This window comes from Cyrtonyx montezumae, unplaced genomic scaffold (assembly GCF_038088225.1).
Source record: "Cyrtonyx montezumae isolate F1298 unplaced genomic scaffold, pur_monq_1.0 scaffold_1, whole genome shotgun sequence".
NCBI classification, from domain to species: Eukaryota; Metazoa; Chordata; class Aves; order Galliformes; family Odontophoridae; genus Cyrtonyx; species Cyrtonyx montezumae.
Window position 1 is genome coordinate 15,547,857 of NW_027071825.1, and position 22,065 is coordinate 15,569,921.

Here is a 22,065-nt window from a genome sequence, read left to right on the forward strand (position 1 = left end):
GGGGCCGCGGCTCTTTGTACTCCCACAATGCACCAGCTTCTCCTCCGCGGGAAACAAAAATGGCGAGGGGCTGCGCCGGAGCCGGGCTGGCCGTGAGGCGGGTCTGACCCCTCCCCCGCCGCCCTTCCTTCGCCGCGCCGCGGGCTCCGCGCTCGGGGGGGGCTCGCCGCTCGCCGAGGGCCCGGCCGCAGCGCGGCGCCGGGGGGAGGTTCCCGAGCTCGCCATTTCCCTGCATGAGGCGGTTGGCACCACTGGAGAGACCGAATGAGGTGAGGGGTGGGGGGGGCGGGGAAGGACGGACGGACGGAAGGAAGGGAGGAAGGGAGGGAGGGGCGGCGGCGGCGGCTGCGTGGGGGGGGGCGGAGGCGCGTTCTACGGTTCGGGCCGTCGGTAGCGCGTCGGTCCCTCCTCGGCCCCGCTCCGCCGCACGTAGGGCGTGGGGTCCGCTCCAGGTCCCGGCTGGGGGTTCCCGGCGGCCGGCGGGACCGTTCCGTTACCGACACAAAGGGAGTGGTGCTGCGACGGCCTGGGGGGCTGTGGCGGGGGGTGCTGGCCCGTGCTAGCCCGTGCTGGCAGCCGTTCGTCCGCAGCTGCGGGTGTTGTCCGGAAAGGCGACGGCCGCTCGGCTGTGCGGGAGCGCACAATGCGCCGCCGGGTTCGCTCCTCGCTTGGTTTCTTTCAGCGCTTCACCTCTCGGTCTGTCAGAGCGGAGCCATTTGATCGTGTTTAGAAGCTCGCATTTTAACTTCGTCTAAATACGGTGACTGCAGCCGCCTGAAGGGATGCGTCGTAACGCGTTAGCTCTCCTTTCTTTCTAGAATTGCTTAGGAAGAATGGGTTGGTACGTGTGGTACCCGAAGGGCACTGCGTGGTGCCGCGGGGATACCGGGCAGCCCACGCTCCTACCCTGCATCGCTGGGCCCGCACACCTCTGGAAGGCCGTGCACAGGGATGGGAGCTACGCGGCTCCCTTCTGCCTTACAGCAGAAAGGACGGTGATCTGTGTGTGCTGCCGGAGCTGTCAGAAGCGTGAAGTAAAAGGGAAGTAGCTTGCCTCGTTTTGTTTATAACCACGTTGCTGAAAGCAAACATTTCAGTGTTTGTTCTGAGAGCTCAGGTTACAAAAACTTGGGAGTGTTTGAGGTTAAAAGAAGGGAGAGAAAAACTTTGGTTCAGGAGTACTAGGATACAGGTTAATATGTTTATGCCTTGTTAATTTAAAGTTAGATGAGAGTCAGGGGACGCAAAAATAGAAAAGATGAAAGTGTGTAATAATGTACTGAAAAGAAGGGTGTCTGCAAGGAGTTACACGGTACTGTGTTGTGGATCTGTGCTGATGCCATTACTTAGCAATTAACTCTCCATCAGATATGGGAAAGAACTTGTTGAGGAGCTACAGAGCTACTCTGGGGGAAACTAAGTATTCGTTGCTTCTGAAAGGTTGTCTTTATGTGTCTAGTTACTGCTTGTTGAGGGATGTGTGTATTTACATGTGAATATATGTAAGTACACAGCAGTTGTAGGTGATGTCAAGGCTTGGGTTGGATAAGTTTGTCCTTCACTGCAGCAGGAAATGAGCATATGAAAAAGCAGCCTTAACAAGTACTTAGTAGTTCCTTTACTGGTGAAGAGTGGGCATATGTATTCCATGGAGATAGATGTGAATGAAGATAGTACGAGAGGTACCTAAAGTTTCTTTAAATTGTGTTTTGCACAACACAATAAGGAGTAAAGGAGGAAGCTTGGTTGGAAGAAATAAGTGTAACTGAAAGCCAGTAGAAATCTTTACATAGTTTGGGAATTGACGTTTACTCTGCAACTGATTTCTGAGCTTACTGCAGAATTGGTTTTGCCTTCTTTACAGACCTTCCTTGCAGGAAACAAAGGATAAGTATGATTTTGAGTAAAGCACACCAGGAGAACTGTGCAACTATGGATAGTGCTGGAGGGACATTGGGCAGAGTGATATGTGTTACTGGATGTACTTGATGAAACTTGTTTAATTTATGCTTTAAACAATCTGCACTTGAAGTTGATGGTCTCTTCCTAGAAGGTAGAATCTCTTGTGAAATGAATTTAAGAGAATTAATTTGGTCTGAGACAGCTAAAAAGAGCTCAATAACAGTATTTGATAGAGCTCATTTTCAGCTACAAAGCACTGCTTTCAGTGATGTAGTCATCACCAAAAGTTGTGCATTTTCACCAGAAGTAATGAAGAGCCTGCATGCTGTGCTCATATAAATATGCACCAACAGAGGTGGCCAGTGTCACTACTGCTGAAACGCGGCACTCACTGTGTTTGCATCCACTGTTTGGTCCCCATAAATGTTCAGCATTATCAGTGGGTTCAGTTTTTTCTTCATGGAGGAATTCAGTGATACACTTTTGCTTCATATGTACTGCCATGTTAGGCACCATTTTGTCAGACTGTCCCTTTGCTGCCATCTGTTGCACAACAACAAATGGTAATGGAATATTGGTGGGATTGTTCAGCCTCTACTCCCATGCCACCAACATCTACCTCTGATGTTGTAGACCAACATAATAAAATAGGAGGCATTACTTTTGGAACGGCCCTCATAGTACTTCATTCTTTGTGTTAATTTCATTAACTTTTATTTTCATGCAGTGCTCATCAAAGTCACAGTTCTCGTAAAACAACAACAAAAAAACACCTTTTAATTATCAATTATCTTCATGAGTATTGATCACCTCTGATTTATTTCCTGCTCAGGTCAGCACGTTGTCTGTAATCTTAACTGCTTGCATGGATTCTCATCTCATGCTCCTATAGCTGTGTTTGGGTACTACAGAAAACCAGAAGGCAGTTGTTGTGATCAAGGGGATGCTGAGTGAATATTTAAGGGAAGATCTCAATACCATTGTCCTCTCCTTAGTATTATCTTTTGCCTCTTTTTGTGCATAAATATGTGATCCATCCCCAGAAAGTGGTAACTTGTCCTATTTCCCTACGAACTTCAGTATGTAGGGGAATATGTTCTGTAGTGATCTTTTGAAGACTAATCCTTCGGCCTTGCATATCAAATAGAAGTAAAACACTTTCAGTTATTTCTTGAGAGTGAGTGGGCTTAAGCAAATAAAACCCAAATCATAAATGATTGTATAGCTAGGTAGCCACCAGGGTGAGCGTGTTCTTCCTTTTTGTGGTGTGAATCAATCCTGTTACAAAGGGTTATAGAATCAGGAAATAGAGGTCATAAGGGATCTCAAGAGGTATAAAGTCAGTGATCCAGTCAGTCCTTGAAAGCCTGCAGTGATGGGGGCACCCAGCACCTTGTGGCCTGCTCTACTGTCAAACTGTCCTCATGGGAGAAAATAACAACTACTTCTGTATCAATTAGAACCTGTTTGTTCAACTTCCTACCATGCAGTACTGTGAGGTGACTTGTCCCATCCTGATAATCCTCTCACAGGCTGCTGCAAAGCTATTTCATTTCTCTCACAGGACAAGTACTCCAGCGTTTCTCTTGCACTGGGCTACCCACAATGCAGTACCCTACACACTGATGAGTTGGGAGTGGAAGGGAATAATCACTTCCCTTCAGTCTTCTACCTCAACCTAACGCACAAAGGATTCATGAACCTGTTAATCAACTGGATGAGTTGCTAGTTCTTATTACTTTCTACTGTTTAAAAAAAGTGCTGTCTATCAAATAATGTGATATGCTTTTGAAAGCATATAACTACTGAAAAAACTCCCCAACAAGCTAATGAAAAAATGTTCTGTGATTAGTGTGCAGTTCTTTAAGGTGTCTAACCAGACAGAAGAACTGAGACCAAAATCCTGGCTAAAATGCAGGTCTCTTTCCAATGATTTAAAATAAAACAAATGCAATCTTACTGGGACAATAATGTGTTGAATGAAAATCACTTACGGTTATGGCAGATATATTATAATAGACCTGAATAATGCTGAGAAGTTAGCAAGATGAGGAATTTTAACTTGTTTATAAGGAGCAGCTTGTACATGTAGTGGCTGCCTTGAAGTCTCTGATAGATTAGTCTTGCTGCCTTAAACAATATTTAACTCTCTATCTGTGGTTGGATCTGTTAAGTGTTGCTTACTTGAGTGGCATTTGAATTGGCTTTTGTTACACAAGTTTAGTTAAATGTGTGAACTTTACTCATACAGATCCATGGGACCAGACAGGCTGCTCTTAGGAGTGCTGTGGTAACTTTATCATTCTTGTGAGGCTGCTCTTTATCGTCTTAGGTTGTGGAGAACAGGAGTAGTCAGTGATGACCAGAGAATGGCAAATGTTCAGGCTGTTTCCAGAATGGTCCAAAAGGTCAAGCAGGGGAAACATGGCTGGTTAGGCTCCTGTTGGTCAACAGAGCATGGCCCTGGGGAGGACGCGTGGCCTCAGTCACTGGGAGGCCTTCAGGGCTGGCTGGGTAAACCTGCAGCAACCTGGCCTGGTGGTTGAACTGAGCAGAATGAGAGACCTCTGAGGTCCTTTACAACCTGAATTATTCCATTATATTCAATATCTGCAAAAACTGAAAGGAAAAAAATATTTCTTCTTTGTAACCTTTATTGTTTGCCTAGGTTGAGTGATGCGTAGGTTAGCTGATGATGTGGCTTGTGCTTTTCATTGTACCAGAATATAGGATAGTATGAAGGTAGGGAGCTCAAGTGTATACTGTATATGTTCTGTGTCACAGCAGGTTTGAAGTAGCATAAAAGGATAGGCTGTGTCTGGGCTTACATTGGATCTTCTGTTTAAAGAAGTTAATGGCAGATTTCTAGTACGATATACAGCAAGAGTCTAATTGGAAAAGTGACTTTGGCAATAAATTTGCTGTTATGACAAAGAAGAGATGACCAGTGAACTTGTTTGGTTTTTGAATCAAACTGGTCCTAAGTTTGAGCTTGGGACAGTCAGAGGGAAGTGTCCTCCATGATCTGTTGTCCCTCTTGGCCCAGCAGGATCATTTTTTGTGGCGGAGGGGTATTGCTGGCACAGTGAAGGGATATTGTTCAGCATGAGGTCTGATAAATGGGAGAGATGGTGCAAAGAAGGAGAGAAGAAATGTGGCTGAGATCCAGCATCTCTAGCTGCAAAGAAAATGCTGGATCCTAGTATCAGGTTAGCAGCTGCAGTGGAAGCATGGCTTTGGACTTGGTTATGCAGTGCTGGTGCTGGGTAAACAATTCTGCAGCTTGCAGAGCTGCTTGGTTCCCCTTTTCTGCTGCCCTCTGGCTGGGAGCTCCTGCTGCTTGCTTGGTGTTGGCTTGTCTTGTCACCCAGCCTCTCTGTGAAGTGTTTTGACCTGTTTAAAATACCAGAAAATGAATCCTTATTAAGTGAAAAGCTAACTTCTCCATAAGCTTTCTGTCATTCCAGAGCTGGTGGGAGGGAGTGTGAAGTGCCCTCAGCTCTGTGCATTCTGTCTTTGTTAGGCTCTCCCCTCCTTCCTCCACTTCTGTTCCCTGTGGCATGCTGATGGTACTGTGCTATGGAGCAGAGCAGGCTGCTGGCATTTTACGACCCTTATTTGTGGTTCAGAGTGTCTTGTTTTGTTGTTTTTTTTCCTTGTGTACTTTCTATGTAACTTTAGAGAGAATAATTGAAACTGAAAGGGTGAAGCTACTTCTCATCAGAACAAAATGCTTACCTTTGGTTACTCTAAGTTCATTCTCTAGGTCTTCTGTGTGACACCATGTTTGCCAGCTTTGAGACAGCGTTAGGGCCTAGATGAGTTGTCTCAGTAGGATGCAGTGTATGCATGTATAAAAATAAATGTTAAAATTTCTCATTTCTAAACTGAATTCCGTTCTTCTGAACCTGCTAGGCTCTCCAGGCTTGGTCATGCTTCAGTGTGATTTGTACTGGGAATAAAAAATAATCTCCAGGTCTTTAATTAAAGTTAGTTGTTAACAATTAAAGTTTTAAATTTGGCTTCCAGTGTCTACCTGTGCTTGTAGGGTAGGTGTCACCTGTAGCTATATTTGTGAACTGTGCAGTCCATGTGGAAGAGGTCTTGGAATGGCACAGGCTGCCCATGCAGTGCTCTGTAGTTCAGTGGTGTGCTGCCAGCTCAGGGAGTTCCTGTCCCTGTCTGCCTGCTCGCACTGCGCTGTTGTGCTGACAAGCTGTTCTGCGAAACAAGGCAGAGAACCATGCTGGGTGAGGGAATAACTATCGAGGGAGCAGTTCTTAACAGGAGTGGCTCAGAGCAGTTGTTGTGATTGAAGGAGAATGGGAATATGAATGACCTATCCTGGCATTGCTGGATTTGGAGCAAGACATTAATCCACTTGGATAGGTGAGAATGAATGCTGCTATCCTCTTTACGTGCTTTTTCCCCAACTTCTCTGCTGCTTTTTCTTATGGGGCTTATGTGAAGAAATGGGAGTTGGAGGTATTATGTGAACAGTCAAACTTGCTAACCTCCAGTGAAGATACTTGAGAAATTATCACACCGAAATCTAGTTTTGATTTTATTAGATATTATGTATAGGCTGTCGTGGTTCAGTAATGAGCCTAAAACAGCATTTAGTAGCTCATCCTGGAAGGGAGCAGGAATTTGTCATTCCTTTTGACAGAGCTCCTACTGCAGCACGTAACTGTAACTTAATTCATCAGGTAGATGAATGAATAAAAGGTCTTCTGCTTGTCTTGCATGAGAATATATTTACAATCTAGACCCTGAGGTGAAAAAAATCAGCGAGCGTTCTCAGTATTTGATGAGACTACCTTGTTAAGGTTTTAATGTATATTTCAACAGACAGACAAATTTTACTGAATCCCCCACTAACTTCAGAAAAATTGCATGGACACTTAAGTACTTTCTTTGTATTTTAAGTGCTTGAATAAGAATACAGTCACAACAGAGACAGTATTGAATGAATCACATAAAGCTTGTACATGGTTAACTTGGACATTTGTATGACATGAAGGGTAGCTTAACTGTGCAAGTTAAATGAAACAAGATGGGTTTTTATATCAGATGTTTCCTCTTGTTCCCAGAAAGGAACTTGGTTAATACTTTGCCTTGAGCAGGGCTGGAAGAACAGTTTTAAGGTGGTGAATTACATGTTTCCGAATTTATTGGTAGTTTTCTAAATGGAATGGCAGGAGGGTACTATGGAGGTGGCATTAGGCAGGACTTGGAAAGCAAGTTCCTTAAATAATGCAGGCTATTTGGATTAATTTCATATTGTCAAGCAAGAAATTAACATCAGCTTGTGTTTTCATTTAACTTTGTACAAAAATTGTTTTTAATGGTTGGAGTGAATTTTCTGGTATTGTTAATTAAAATCAATCTGATAAAACAGGATCTCTTACCACTTAGCCTCTATGAAAATATTGAAGGTATGCCCTGCTTTGAAGGAATTTCTGATCCTCATGGAAAGGAGCTAGCTGCGACTGTCAGCATACTGCAATAACTAACCGTATTTTCAGTCTGCGTGTTATGCTTAACTGAAAGCTGCTGGAGCAGGAGCTGCTTCATGAGCTGTTATGTCATCACTTAGGCAGTGCTGCCACTGCCAAAGTGTTCAGCATGGGGGTGGAGAAGTGCCTGCTTTACTGCCTCCCACCTGCATGGTGTGTCAAGATCCTTCAGTACCTGTACTTAAGTCTTTGTAAAGCTTCTCCTGTCAGTGCTTTGTGCCAGAAAAAGATATGCAGGCATTTTTGTTACACTTCAATTGGAGTTAGGGGACAAACTACTGCATTGAAGTCTTCAAAAGTGTATGACATTCTTAAGTAAAAAATTGAAGTATTTTGCTTTTTGACTATTAATTAAAAAAAAAAAATTGTACCAGATAGTATATGAGTAGATGAATTGATTACTTCGCTTTGCATACTTTGCACAAGATCTTGCAACAGGACTTAACGTTAGCACTGCTTCTCCTAAGTAGCTTTCATGTGAAAAACAGCAGAATTCACAGGATTTTATTTGACAAATGTGCCAAGATGGGTCTAAAAGTCGCTGCTGGGGGATGAAAGGCGAAGTTGGAAAATGATGAAGGGCTTCAAATGAAATGAAGTGGTACCAGTTATGAGACAAACCTGAATTCTGCTTAATGTGTTGAACAAAACAAGGAAACTGTCAGAAGAAAATTCCATTAAGGATGTTGAATATTAAAAATAAATAGTGAACTTAAGGAGAAAAGGATTCCTGCCTCTTTGAATCTTTAATTTCTCTAATGTCTGCATATAAATTTTCATCAGACTATTTGGGACACTGGTTCATTTAGTTCTTCTTGGAGCTCTGTGATTAGTTTAGACATTACTGCTGCTTATAATAATGTATCTGTATTAGCCCGAGTGAGATGAAACTTCAGCCTTTCAGGCTTTATTCCATCTAGCTCCTTCATTTGCCCTTGTGTTGTCATAGTTATAGGTGCACTTTGTCTCCTAAGAGAAAATATGGTTGGATATGGGAATGGTAACTCAGATTCTGCTCAGTACATATGAAGTTTCTTCTACCTCCATTTTCTCAACCTGTTTTATAATTCACTGTATTTTTTGTATTTTGCATGGGATGTACTGTTGAGTTTGGTTTTTATGTGTGAAGGAAGATTAAAAGAACTCATGCATTTGTTTTTTTTTTCCTGACTGATTATAATTGAGGATTAAACTATAGTTTACATTAGACATCTTACACATAGCCATTATTCTTATGCTGAAAACCTTGATGGCTGTGTTTTTAGTGGCAAAGCACGGTGCTGTATTGGGTGTGTTTAAATCGACTTAGACCTTCAGGTGGCACAGTGGTGTTCTGTTTGTTTTTTTTTTTCCTCTTATATATATCTGTTGTATTATTCCAAGCTGTTAACTACTGAGCACCATGTTTACTGTAGACTGCAACTTTCATTTCCAAAGTAATAGAGTTGGCTTGGGATCTTTTCAGCTTCCTTGGAATTCCAGATCTGTCAGTGTCTTGAGTGATGAGTGTTTTACATGTGTAATCCTTCATCGGATGTTTTTGGTGAGTTCTGATGACCTCATGAAGAGACTGGTAGCTGGAAGGTTTGTCTCCCCATCCCTATTTTGCATTAGTTGGTTTTGTAGAGTATTTCTCTTTGATATAAACTTGTCTCTTTCTCTCTCTGCATATAGTTGCAGAGGTACTGCTTATTACTAAAGCTCTTTTAAGTCTGAGGACATGACCAGGTTTTTAATTACCTGAAGTTCTGGAGATATTTAAGTGAGTTATAGCTCTGAATCATTAATGTTGTAAATAGCTGCTTTTTTACTTGGCTGTTACTTAGTTTCCCTTTTCTCTTGGTTCTCTTGTTTTAGAGACTCTACAGCGGTGGGTAATTCACTGGTCCATAAGCGGTCTCCTTTACGTCGAAGTCATAAGGCATCAGCATCCTCGCCCAAACTGTCCCTACGTGATGGACAGAAAGCCAAAAAGCCACTGTGTAAATTTGAAGAAGGTCAGGATGTCCTAGCTAGATGGTCAGATGGCTTGTTTTATCTTGGAACTATCAAAAAGGTAAACAATTGTTAAACACTGCAGTCCTACAGTATGGTACGTTGGTTAAGTAAGACCCCATTATTGTTTCACTTAATTAAGATTAAATACATTCTTATAGTTAGTCCTTTTACTCATGGATTCCACTGTATTCATGTTTTCCAGATAAACAAACTGAAACAGAACTGCTTCATTATATTTGAAGACAGTTCCAAGTCTTGGGTTCTCTGGAAGGACATACAAACAGGCAAGAACTTCACTGAAGTAGTCCTTGTTTGGTATTTTATTTGTTTAGATTACTGTATCTGTTAAAATAAATAGTTGCATTGTATTCATGTTTCCAAAAGAGCGCTGTAGTTTAAGGTAGTGCAGGATAATGCATTAGGCAAATTAAAAACCATTTCTTTTCAAACACTATAGGTCATTATACATTTTTGTGCAACTGTAGTGGAGAACACTTCTGAAAATAATTGCATTTCTGTTTATTTTGATGGGAGTAGAATGTAATACTGCCTTAACAGAAAACTTACAGAAATTCATTTGCATTGAATTTGTTCTGTTGCTTTCAGTTGAAACAGCATACCACAGAAAGAAACTAAGGATTTGAAAATGCTAAATTTGAATGGAGTTATCATAGTTAAAAATAACACTGTAACTGTTTAACAGAAATCTTTACAGGTTTGGGGGTATTCATGTACCCTAAAGAAATGCTCATGTATCAAGAGAAATGTCTGTTTTCTATTAACTTTGTTTTTTTGGATGTTTGGGAGAGTAGTGATTATTATGATAATCAAACGCTAACAAAGTGTTCGTGACAATTTCAGTGACAGTTTTATCTGAAAATCAGTTAAAACTTGCTCATCAGATAAAAGTAATGGAAGCTGATGAGGCTTCTGCTGATTCTTGATGTTTAAACAAACATTCTATCTTTTAATGAAAAAAGCTTTTTTCATTAATAAGAAAAACACTGAATGCCTCATTTCTGAAAAGCTTCTAAAATGTTACTATTTGTTCTTTTATTGTGTGGCACTAATAGTCACTAATGCATTTATGGTAAGCTGAACATTGGTGCATGAGTATGATAACACACATTAAATAATGTGTATTTTAATTTCGATTATTACACTGATATTGTGCTGTCACTGAAGCAAGATTAACTTTCACTTCCAGTAAATTTCTTTGTGTGTTTTGGCAAACCCATAAAAAAGGTATGCACCAAATTGTGCATGTAATACTTATTGAAAAAGAAGAATGAGCTGCTGTGAATACAGAAGATACCTATCAATTATCCAGATAGTATGTGTTGATGCAAATTTTTCAGTCTACATTTGAATTCAGTTACTTAGTTTTTATTGTTGTTAACGAACCATAGAATCCATAATAAATAGACAACGTAGGCTGACAGATACATAGCTTCTATGATAAATAATATAAATGCTTGTAATACACATGAAGTCCATTCAGAATGTCTGAGTTTATTTTTTTTCCTAGAGTGTTAGGCTCTGTAAAAATCTGTCTGTAATGCAAGGATCTGTAACTCAGTCATAAAAACAAAAATTGTATGGATGGTAGTGGATCCAGCTGCAGCTGTGATCTGAAAATGGAGGCAATAACAAACCACATCTGTCTTTTTCTAGGAGCCACTGAAAGTGGGGAAATGGTCTGTACAATATGTCAGGAAGAGTATTCAGAAGCACCAAATGAAATGGTTATATGTGATAAATGTGGGCAAGGTATCTAGATTTTTTTTTCCTATTTCCTGCATTTTAAAAGGTTTTTTTTGTTTTCTGAAGGAAGATGTTGATGTGGCTGCTCAACTGATCTTAGATTTCGTAGGTCTTAGAGGCTATTAATAGGTCAGTGAATAGTGATAGTCCACGTGATTAACATCTATTCCATAGGTAAGGTTGCTTTACTGAGAAGATTTAAAAGATCATATCTATTGCTAATCATTTTGATCAAGTGTTTGACACTTGGCCAAGGATAATGCATTGAAGTTGCTTTAAAATTATATATATAGTTATTTTTATTTTATTTTTTGTCATTTTTAGAACAACTTGATTAATTATTTCTAATACAGGTTATCATCAGCTGTGTCACACACCAAATATTGATTCCAGCGTGATAGATTCAGATGATAAATGGCTCTGTCGACAGTGCGTTTTTGCGACAACAACTAAGGTGTGTTTTTAGAAGCACTGGATACATATTACTCACATAATTTTGTTTCAGTTTGAAACCAGCAATTTATCTTGTTAACATGATGTGAATGGGAAAGTTAGATATTTTGGAGATTAATATTAATTTTGGAAATGATGACATTTGTCTTTGAATTAGCTTTAAAGTAAATAGGCTAGTATACGAAAGCATAAATATGTATGAAAGCATTTGGTTGAATTATAGACACACTTTTATAATATTGAAGGGTTTGTAAGGTTAAGGAATGTATAACCTTTGTAAGCTAGTGTATTTATTTCAAACAGAGAGGTGGTGCGCTTAAGAAAGGACCAAATGCCAAAGCACTGCAAGTCATGAAACAAACGTTACCATATAATGCAACAGACCTTGAGTGGGATGCAGGTCATAAAACCAATGTCCAGCAGTGTTACTGCTATTGTGGAGGACCTGGAGAGTAAGTAAATAGATCATCTGCCTGAACTTTTCTCTGTAATGCACCTGCAAACCTCAACTCTGATCCTGAAGACTTGTACTCATGACTTTGTTTCGGCTGTGTAGTGCAATTAAACTTAATGTGATGCGGAATTTTGACTTACTCATTATTAAAAAAAAAACACACCTGGGAAATACATTAGTAATGTCTTCAATCCTTGCATCATACTATCAGTTTGTTTCAGTTTTGTCAAATGACATCACGTAACATTGTTCCTTCTACAAAATCAGTAACAAGTTTTGTTGCATTGCTGCAAGACTTGTAGGTGGCATTTTTCTAGTATTAACATAACCGTCCTTAGTCACAAATATAAACTTATGTCCAAATGAATTTATTAAACTTAGTTAAAATAGCTGGTGATATTTTCAAGTTCTTTGAATGTTTTTAGAAAGGCATGCTTATAAAATATTGCCTGTTCGTTTAAGTTTCTATATATATAAACAGTGACACCCAGAAAAAGAAAGGGGAATATTTTGTCTACTGTTATCATTAAGATTTGCACAGTTGCTGCACTGTCTGTTCATGTGAATAAAATAATGTTGAGTTGTTCACTTGTATTTGAGTCAGAATTAATATAAGGAAAATGTGAGGGAGAATCCTGTCTGATCTGTAGCGTTATACCCTATACTGTGATCATTATGAGGGTGGGGGGAAAAAAGGCTCTCTTTCCTCTAGAGGGTGTTATGAGGAATGAGAACATCCAAGTAGGTAGAGCTGAATGCTTTTCTATCTGTGTGAGAGTGAACAAGTAGAATGGAGGATTTGAAGTCAGGGCAAATCAGAGTCCTGCAAAAAAGGAAAGCTTTCAAGTTGCTGCTTAGTTTATTCCTTTTTATTCTTTACTAGTAATTGTTCACTATGTAACTGAATGTTGCTGAAATATTCTAACAGGTAACTGTGAAAATTACTTAGTGTCAGAAGTTCCCTTGCTATTTAATCTAAACATAGGGAAGAACCACTTCCAGTAACTTACAGTGCGTCTTGTTTTTCTTTCTGTTGGTGAAGCTGGTATCTAAAGATGTTGCAGTGCTGCAAATGTAAGCAGTGGTTCCACGAGGCTTGCGTGCAGTGCCTCCAAAAGCCAATGCTTTTTGGTGACAGGTAAGAACACTTGTGCTGTACCTTACTGTTGTTTTCATTTTCAATGGGGAAGAAGTATCTCATAGATTAACTTTTAATAAACTGTGTAGTGCTTAAGTGTTTTTTAAAAAAAAATTGTGAGTTTGTTATAGAAGATTACAAAAGACAAAATGAGTTCAGGTACTGGGGAGTTCTTTTTGTCATCTCTTTAAGCAGATATGTTAAACAGCCTTTAAACAAAAGAGAAAACAGGAATTAAGGAGAGGTAATCAATGGATTGCTAATTTTAAACAGTTACTTTTTGTGGAGCTTCATTATGCCATAGGCTACTGGAGGATAAGTGTTAAAGCAGAACACCATACTGGGCTTAACGTAGATCAGGGTTTTCTAGATCTCACCATGTAGCACATAAGCAATAGCACTGTGCTTTGAATTAAGCTGTCAGTATGTATGTGCAGAAGACAAGATCTAGCAACTGTGTGAAAATGTGCCATTAGTGGAACAGGGTAGATAAAATGTTTTCCTATTTTCCTGCTTGTTCTATTGCTTGTAGCTCATCAGTGCTTCTGTTTCCATCTAACTTGTCTAGGACCCACCAACTATTTACCTGCTCACTTGGAGCTGTTAGTAGAGGGAACTGGATAATCAGTAAGGATAGTCAGATGACAACTCCCGTATATTCTGTGTTCACGTGTGATGAGTGGAGCAAAAAGGAAATGAGGGCATTGGTCTGCCCTTTTGTTTTAGGAAAAACTTGGCGTAGTTGGAGCAAATGAGAGAGAAAACTGGATTAAGGAATCAAGGAGCATCTAATTTGTGATCTTTTGTGATTTTGTTTAGCCCTTGGTTGTGCTCAATGATTGTATGAAGAAATTAAGATCCAGGAAATGCTTCTTTAAAAATGCATTCTTGTGCAGAGGCTTCTACGTTTGAATGAAAGAAATAGGCAGGGACACTGGGGAACTTAGTCACAAGTTAGGGAAAAAAAGAAGGAAGATGTGGAATGTAAAATTTATCTGGTAGAGACCACTAGTTGGTCACATATTAGGTAGTACATGATGTAGAAACTGATGGCAGGGACTCAAATGTCATGTGGCTAAGTTTCTGGCTGTTTGATTTTTCATTTATTTATTTTTCCAATCTATCCTTGGAAAAAAAAACATGAGGAGTCCTTTCTGGAGTTATGAGGTGACAGTTCATAATAAGTAGCATGTTTGTGCTCGTGCACAGACACCCACGATTCAGTCACATGTTCTTATACATACGTGTATTTTTTTAGGTTTTATACGTTCATTTGCTCAGTTTGCAGTTCTGGACCAGAATACCTCAAACGTTTACCCCTGAGATGGTAAGTGTAATTAAAATAAATAAAATACTGCTTTTCTTGTTGGTCAAGTCTCCTTGTTAAAAAGGAAATTCACTTGCTGTCTTTGGTCCTTTCCTGACTTGTTCCTGTATGAACAGGGATAGTTTTTCTTTCAGAGTTTATTCATAAATGTACGCATACTTGCACTTGAGTTCCCTTTGGATTTATTCCTAGAATTGTTGAGTAAACTTCCACCTAAGTACTTGCTTGTTGCCTATTTGAAGATGAGATACCTAAGCAGAAGTCCTTTATTCATGCTTTGTCTTGCTGTTAAATTAAGTGAAATGTGTCAAGTATAAGAATAAACACCTTGAAACATTTTATAGTAGTTTACTTGATGAAATCTCATGCTGTAGTTTAAAGTACTTCAACTGCAGCTTTTATTGTAAGTAATACCAATTTAATGGATATATGTGCTGACAAGTGTAAGGTGAAAATTACCTTACTAAATTTTAATTCACCAGAATGCCTGTATGAGTTTAGAATTGATTTTGAGTTTAAAGGAACATAATGAGAACATGAGATGAGGCAGAAATGTTTGTATGAAACAAAGCAATAGCAGCTGCATTAGGAGGAGAAATGATAGGAGATACCATAATGTTTCCTGGATTTAGTGTTTTATGTTGTGCTTTATTTGTCTAACCACATTATGGTAATCTTTTTTAAAAAATTATGTTAAAGAAAAGCAAGTGGACTTCTTTTTGTGTGTGTGATTTTAAGTATTTCTGAATTCTAGGGTAGATATAGCACATCTATGCCTTTACAACCTAAGTGTTATTCATAAGAAAAAATACTTTGATTCGGAGCTTGAACTCATGGCATACATAAATGAAAACTGGGATAGATTACATCCTGGTGAGGTAAGTAATTGGAATATTCTATCTTCCCCACCTTTCACTGTGCATGTGTACTGGAAGATAGTGGAAGGTTAGGGACCTATGAACTGTTTTATGTAGGATACTAAATTCCTTATTGCCATAACAGCTGCTAACTCCATATGATAAAGAGATCTTCAGTTTTCTTGCAGAATTAAAATATTTAAGTTGTGTATGTTTTCCTGAGCTATACAATTTCATTCTATTGTTTGCATGGCAGACTTATTATTTTGCTCAACTATTTATTCTGTAGCATGTGTATTTTGTTTTTATTTTATAATTGTCTCATAGTTTATTGAATATTTTCGTGGGTGCAGACCAGTAAACCTATGCACAGAACTGAGTGCATAGTATATTTAGTATGAAAACTTCAAGGTAAATTCTAATATAGAAATGTTGTGCCCACCTCTTGATAGACATCAATTCAGACAGAAATGGGAATAAGCCCTTTGAGCAAGGTTTTTGAAGTGATCACCCATAAAATAACTGGAGTTCTTGTACTCTGCTTGCGACCTCTTTAGGTGTACTTAACCCTTTTAAGGGTTAGATAGTTTCTACAGGTAATATTTTTTTAAACATATTTCACATGCAAATCTATAGTTTTAATGACTCAGAGTTCTAACTGAAATATTTCTATTACTGAAGAACTAGACTGGTTAAATAATTTCTTAATCCTTAACAGCTGGCAGATACACCAAAATCTGAAAGATATGAGCATGTACTGGAGGCATTAAATGATTACAAGACCATGTAAGTTGTTGGTATTTTTATTCTAAATGCTTCCAGCTTTGTTTTTTGTTGTTGTCAGGCTCCTGTGCTCAGTCTGTCTGATGATCGCTGTGGCTGTTAGCACTGATGTTTGGAATACTGTTTCTGTTTCAGAGTGTAACACCCCATACCTATTTGAGTGAATGCCAGATCATGAGAAAAATTGTTTTAATTTCCGTCCTCTTCCCGGTTCTCATTCTGTATTTCAGATTGAGTATTTCCTGTGTTAGCAGGAAAAGGTGAATAAAATAGCATTAGGATAAGTATTTTAAATTTGTATAGATTTGTTTTGCATGATCACGTTATTTTAAAAGTTGCTTTTCCTGGATTTGGAATGTTAATGGTGAATTTAAAATCACCTAGGTTTATGTCTGGAAAAGAAATTAAGAAAAAGAAGCATTTGTTTGGCTTGAGAATTCGTGTCCCTCCTGTGCCACCAAATGCTGCTTTAAAGGCTGAGAAAGAACCAGAAGGAACTTCTCATGAGTTCAAAATTAAAGGCAGAAAATCATCTAAACCAATCCCTGATGTGAGGTAAAATATTTCCATGAATTTTTTTAGAAATATTGTGGTAAATAGGAACTACTTTGAATATATTTTTGGTGCCTGCAAAAAAAGTCCTTTTCATTGTATAAATTTCTAAATAACTGTAAAGGTGGACTGTTTGTTTCTTCTAAAAGTATTTTTAAGTTGTAAACCGATGTAGTTGCAAGGTGATTATGAGAGCAGGGTCTTCAAACTTATTAATTTCCTATTATGATCCTTTTGAAAAACAAGGCACAAACCAAAACAACCATTGTGATGTTTGGCAGTAAGAACAATACAAACTATCCTAACTTCATTGCCACTGGGGGAGGGGGAAAATCTATTCTCTTTCCGGAGCTATTATGCAATGCTGTTTCTAAATAGGTTATATTCTAAATTATTATTTCTATTTAGAAACCTATTTTAGATTTCTAAATACGATACATGATATGCAGTTATAGCTTGTGGTAGATGTACTGTTTCTTTACCTTTAACCAATGCTTGTTCATTCCTCTTCAGCATTAGGGAATCAGTAATGTCACTAGAAAGAACTTGTATCTGTTTATTATTCTAGAGGCAAATTGTTTAGCTTTTACATGACAACTTTGATTTGCCAGGATCTCATTTAGCACAATGTGTATTCGTTGCCAAAGGAAAGCATTTATTCTTTGAAAATTATCTTCAATAATACAGAAAAAAATATAAATTTTCTTCTAGGGAATTAAGTAATGGTATAGAAAGAAAGGGGAAAAAAAAATCAGTAGGTCGTCCACCTGGTCCCTATACAAGAAAAATGATTCACAAAACTCCAGAGTCGTCTCCTCTGGTAAGGTTTTGGATATTTTTATTTTCTCTAACTGGATTATCATTTTTGAAGAAAAATATAATCAGTTAATCTAAATAATTATATTCCTTTCCCCATTTGCCCTCAAACTAAGCTGAATAAGCAATTAAAACTTAATCTGAAGTACTCTTCTTTTTTCTTAGGATACTGAACCAGTTCCAGTGATAGAGACCCCAGCCTTGGAATTACCCTGCTCTGTTGGGTAAATTAAAAAAAAAAAAAAAAAAATTAAGCTGTTTTAATAGCACGTCATTTATTTGTTTGCTTCTGAAATGTCAACTGAATTTTTACTGTAAAATTACTTTCATTACATGGCAACCCTGTTATCTTACATATCAGGAAATCTGATGGAACTGCACATTCGTCCAATACCTCAGATGTGGAATCCACAGGTGCTGCCAGTATGAAAGAAACTACCTCATCTAGCTTATCCAGACATTATAGGTAATAGCTCAATTCCTCTAACTACTACATTAAGGGTTTAATATATTCATTTTCACAAGATTTTTGAAGAGGGAACACAAAGCAAGTAGTTCAGCAATACTGTACCTGTAATAAACTGAAATTACAGAAATTGTACAAGAATTATCTTGCTGAAGCATGACTCTTAATGTTCTATGTCTAGTTTCTAGAAACCTGAGGTTACATTAAGCTTCAAGTGAGTTTGGAGCCTTTTGGCTAACTTCAACTTAATCTGAGCAAAATACTTCTTCCAAAGAGATTTCTTAAAACTTGCTGAAATGCAGATTATCACTTAAATGTAAGGGAGACTCAAAACAGCAATTATCTTTAAAAGAAAAAAAAAAAGGCACTTTTGCAGTCATCTGCAGTTCAGTCACTACCAGTGATGGGTTCTTTTCTTTGTTTTTGCTTTTAATTGAAACTTTGGCAAAGCAAAAAAAAAAAAAAAAAAAGCATAGAAGATAAGGAGACTGCTGCAAGTTGTGAGGCAATTATAGTAAATATGAAACAGAGATAGGAACATTCCAAAATTTGTAAGAGAATGGAGAAGGACTTAAATTGTTGCAGAGGATATGGGACATCTGAGGGTATGGGAATTTGCTGGCAATTGTTATAATGGGTTACTGAGATGTGAAGTAGAACTGTAAATTGATTGGGAGGATCTAAAGAAATAGAACAAAAGAAAACGTTTTCTTCACAACAGGGGTGCTAACTGTTGTTAATGCATAATGCAGGCTTTACTTCTTCCCCACAAAAATAATTTAACTCCTTAAACACTTTCTGACTTAACTTTCTAACAAAGGTCAGAAAAGAGCCGATATGTACCCTATATTAATTTTGGGAACTTTTGTTTTGGGAGGTTTGTGTACTCATTATAGAGAGTAGTGAGTATGCTGTAGATTTTACAGTCTAAAAGTTTGATTCATTCTTCATTAATTGTTTGCATAGAAGTCTGTTATAATTCATTGCTGCTTGAACCTTCCTCTGACATGGTTGCTCAGCCTGTATTAGGTAGATGGATTCTTGGTCTGTGTATTGCCTCCTCTCTTTCTGGTTCATGCTATTAAGTCCTTTCATAACACATTTGTGTGCGTTATTTGCTGCAGTAATCTGTCTTCCTAAACTATTCTGTCTTACAGAACTCTGAAATGGAATTGTTTTCTACTTCCACAATTTATTCCATGTTGTGTTGTTTTTGTTAAATCTTTAAAAGATGCACTTTTTTCCCCTTGTAGTTTTGTTGTAGAATGTGCGTAATTAAGATGTAGGCTTTTACATAAGGATTTTATCTTGAATGCTTAATATTTGGGTGATGGTTTATTCTTGGATGTCAGAAACGCCTGTTTTTATTACCTGATACAAGTTTGCGTGAGTTCTTCATATACGTATTTTTCTGGCCAAATATTATAAATGTTTGGGTAGTCAAATGTGCTCTACAGGAAGTAGTCATGTAAACTTTTTGATTTTTTTTCATGTTGTTAGTTTAAATTGGCTGAGATATATTCAACTTGCAGGAGGGTGTTGGGAACCCTTTGCATAAAAACCAAACTGAAAAAACAACTTCTGCAGGTAGACCTCTTTACTTACAGTTTTCACCAACATAAGATTTCAAACTTTTACAGTACAGCTTTTTTTTGTAATTGGGGCACACCTGTGTGATAAAGCTTTATTTTTAATTTACTAATCTAAGTGCTTGTGTGGGGCAGAGTCCATTGAAAACATTTGTAAAGTTTTCTTAAGAATGGAATTTGTCTGATTCAAAATGGTACTCTAAAGATACCTAGGCAAAGCTACTATCAGTTAACTAAGTTTTCTGACATGGGTTAACTTGTGCAGTTTTTATTATGTGAATTTCTTTTGCAAGTGCCATATTAATAATCTATATACAGGTTAGAAATACTAAAACTGAAAACCAAAGCAATAGTTATGAATTGAGTTTTGAGCTTTATAATCTCCTTACATTTTGAATAAGTGTTTCCTGGAGTTAATGCGTGTTTATTTTTTTAGTAGTTTATCTGATTCAAGAAAAAGGACTCGTACAGGAAGAACTTGGCCTGCTGCAATACCACATTTGAGAAGAAGAGGTCGCTTTCCAAGAAAAGCACTTCAGACTCAAAATTCAGAAATTGTAAAAGATGATGAGAGCAAGGAAGACTACCAGTATGATGAACTCAATACAGAGATACTTAACAATTTAGCAGATCAGGAGTTACAGCTCAATCATCTAAAGAACTCTATTACTAGTTATTTTGGTGCAGCAGGTAGAATAGCTTGTGGTGAAAAATACCGTGTTTTGGCTCGTCGGGTGACACTTGATGGAAAGGTGCAGTATCTTGTGGAGTGGGAAGGAGCAACTGCATCCTGACTGTAGGACTGAACATTATGTTCACTGCACTGTCATCTGTAAGTACAGTTCATAATGCAGAGCCATGAGAGAAGCGTGTCTTTAAATGTTACTAAAAACAAAACCGATTTAGCCTTAACATGTAATTGTTATCATTACAGCTCTTGTGATAAAGACTTATCTTTTTAAAATCTGATCTGAAACTTAAATTTTTTAATCTGAACACTGTTAGAATGTTTTAGGTTGGGATATTTTGGGTTACAGTTGCTTAAAAATGTGCATGGTGTTTAAAAAAAGAGAAGACATTTTCTAGAGAACATTCCATGGATACAGTTATTGTGATTTAGAGAAATATTATGTAGATAGCACAAATCTTTGAAATTTTTTTGGTTTGTTTTCTTACCCAAATGTTTGCAGAAATGTATTTCTATTTCAATACTTTCTAGATTTCATAAGTGCAGTGTATATAATGCCTACTGAAGACTGTAAAATACTGAAGTTTTCTTTCAAAGTGTAAACAAAAAAAAAAAAAAAAAAAGAAATATATTGAGCCTGTAAATTGCTCTGTGACCAGACTTCATTGTCTTCTTAATATATTGTGTGTGTGCGCATGTGTTTGTGTATATACATATGTATATATGCACACACGTAGTTGTGTGTATATATATGTGTGATTGTGACCTATGCAATACAAATTATGGGATTGGACAGCTTCTGAGTATACATCCCATAATTCTTTTTTCAGGAATAGTTGCCAGTATTTACACAGCAGCATTTCTTCTCAGGCTTATTGAGTGCTGTTGCTTTCTGTGTACTAAGGAAAATGTCAAACCAGTGCAGCGTGTTCTGGCAATGGGTGCAGTCATTAATGTTCATATGCCTTGGGGTAATGTAGTCCTTTCTTTTCCATGTGATTTAACAGTTAAAAAAAAAAAAAGAAGAGCAGGATTAAAACATTAATGACTAGAAATAACTGTTTTAAAGCTATTGTGGCATGCTGATTGTAAATTGTATCTCAATTATAAACTAAGTTGATGGGAGTTGCACAACATTCCTACGTATATGTAGAAACAGTCATATTTTGATAAAGGTAGTATGAGCAAAGTACTATTGCACAGGGTCAACAAAAAATATCTTGCCATTTGAAGTAACATTACTGGTTTTAATACGATATTACCTCTTTTCTTTTTACAAAATGTACCCAGTTCTAAATTGATATGTTCATTTTACTTGTGTTTTTAATCAGAAGTGTATCCTGCCAGCATTACATGTTCTTTCTGCTACTTCTGAGGGGGGGATAGCCAAAGAGTGAATGGAGGAATAATATTTTTACATTAGTGGTAATTTGGTGTACAGCATAAGCTTTCTTCTCTTACGATTACAGTTGACCACAAAAATAAAATGAAGTAACATAAATGAGAGAGTGTTTTAAAGTTTACTACCCAAGGTAGTACTTTATTATTTCATTACATCTTTGACTTTTTTTTTCCTGCTCATCTTGACAGTGATTTTTTTTTTTTTTGTCACCTTATAGCCAAGGAGGGAAGCTTTTAATGCTGTGCTTGGTTTATGACTGGCTGAGTAATACTAGCTTTATAAAAATGCTAATTGAAAACTGCCACCTCTGTTTATCTTCACTAAAATGTTTGGTTTTTTTTTCTCACACCCTCAGCT

The 22,065-nt window shown here is 37.8% G+C and overlaps 1 protein-coding gene across 2 annotated transcripts; it reads left to right on the forward strand.

Moving 5' to 3' along the window:
* The first annotated feature begins 54 nt into the window (after nt 1-54).
* Nucleotides 55-20,933, forward strand: MTF2 (metal response element binding transcription factor 2). 2 transcript variants are annotated; one of them, XM_065741788.1, is made up of 15 exons: nt 55-269; nt 9,279-9,477; nt 9,622-9,703; nt 11,094-11,189; nt 11,537-11,637; nt 11,940-12,088; nt 13,133-13,228; nt 14,487-14,555; nt 15,310-15,433; nt 16,131-16,198; nt 16,580-16,750; nt 17,459-17,567; nt 17,729-17,787; nt 17,925-18,029; nt 20,055-20,933. In XM_065741788.1, the coding sequence occupies exons 1-15, from the start codon at nt 265-267 to the stop codon at nt 20,410-20,412; spliced, it is 1,791 nt and encodes a 596-aa protein (XP_065597860.1). In that variant the 5' UTR covers nt 55-264; the 3' UTR covers nt 20,413-20,933. The 2 variants fall into 2 exon arrangements, with proteins under 2 accessions (XP_065597860.1, XP_065597870.1); XM_065741798.1 differs by having other exon boundaries at nt 20,058-20,933.
* Nucleotides 20,934-22,065: the final 1,132 nt, after the last annotated feature.

Excerpts from the sequence above, each read along its gene's own strand:
- MTF2 (XM_065741788.1), top strand. Across the intron at positions 11,190-11,536 it reads ATGTGATAAATGTGGGCAAG|GTTATCATCAGCTGTGTCAC; the intron begins GTATCTAGATTT and ends TTTCTAATACAG. Across the intron at positions 18,030-20,054 it reads AGCTTATCCAGACATTATAG|TAGTTTATCTGATTCAAGAA; the intron begins GTAATAGCTCAA and ends TTATTTTTTTAG.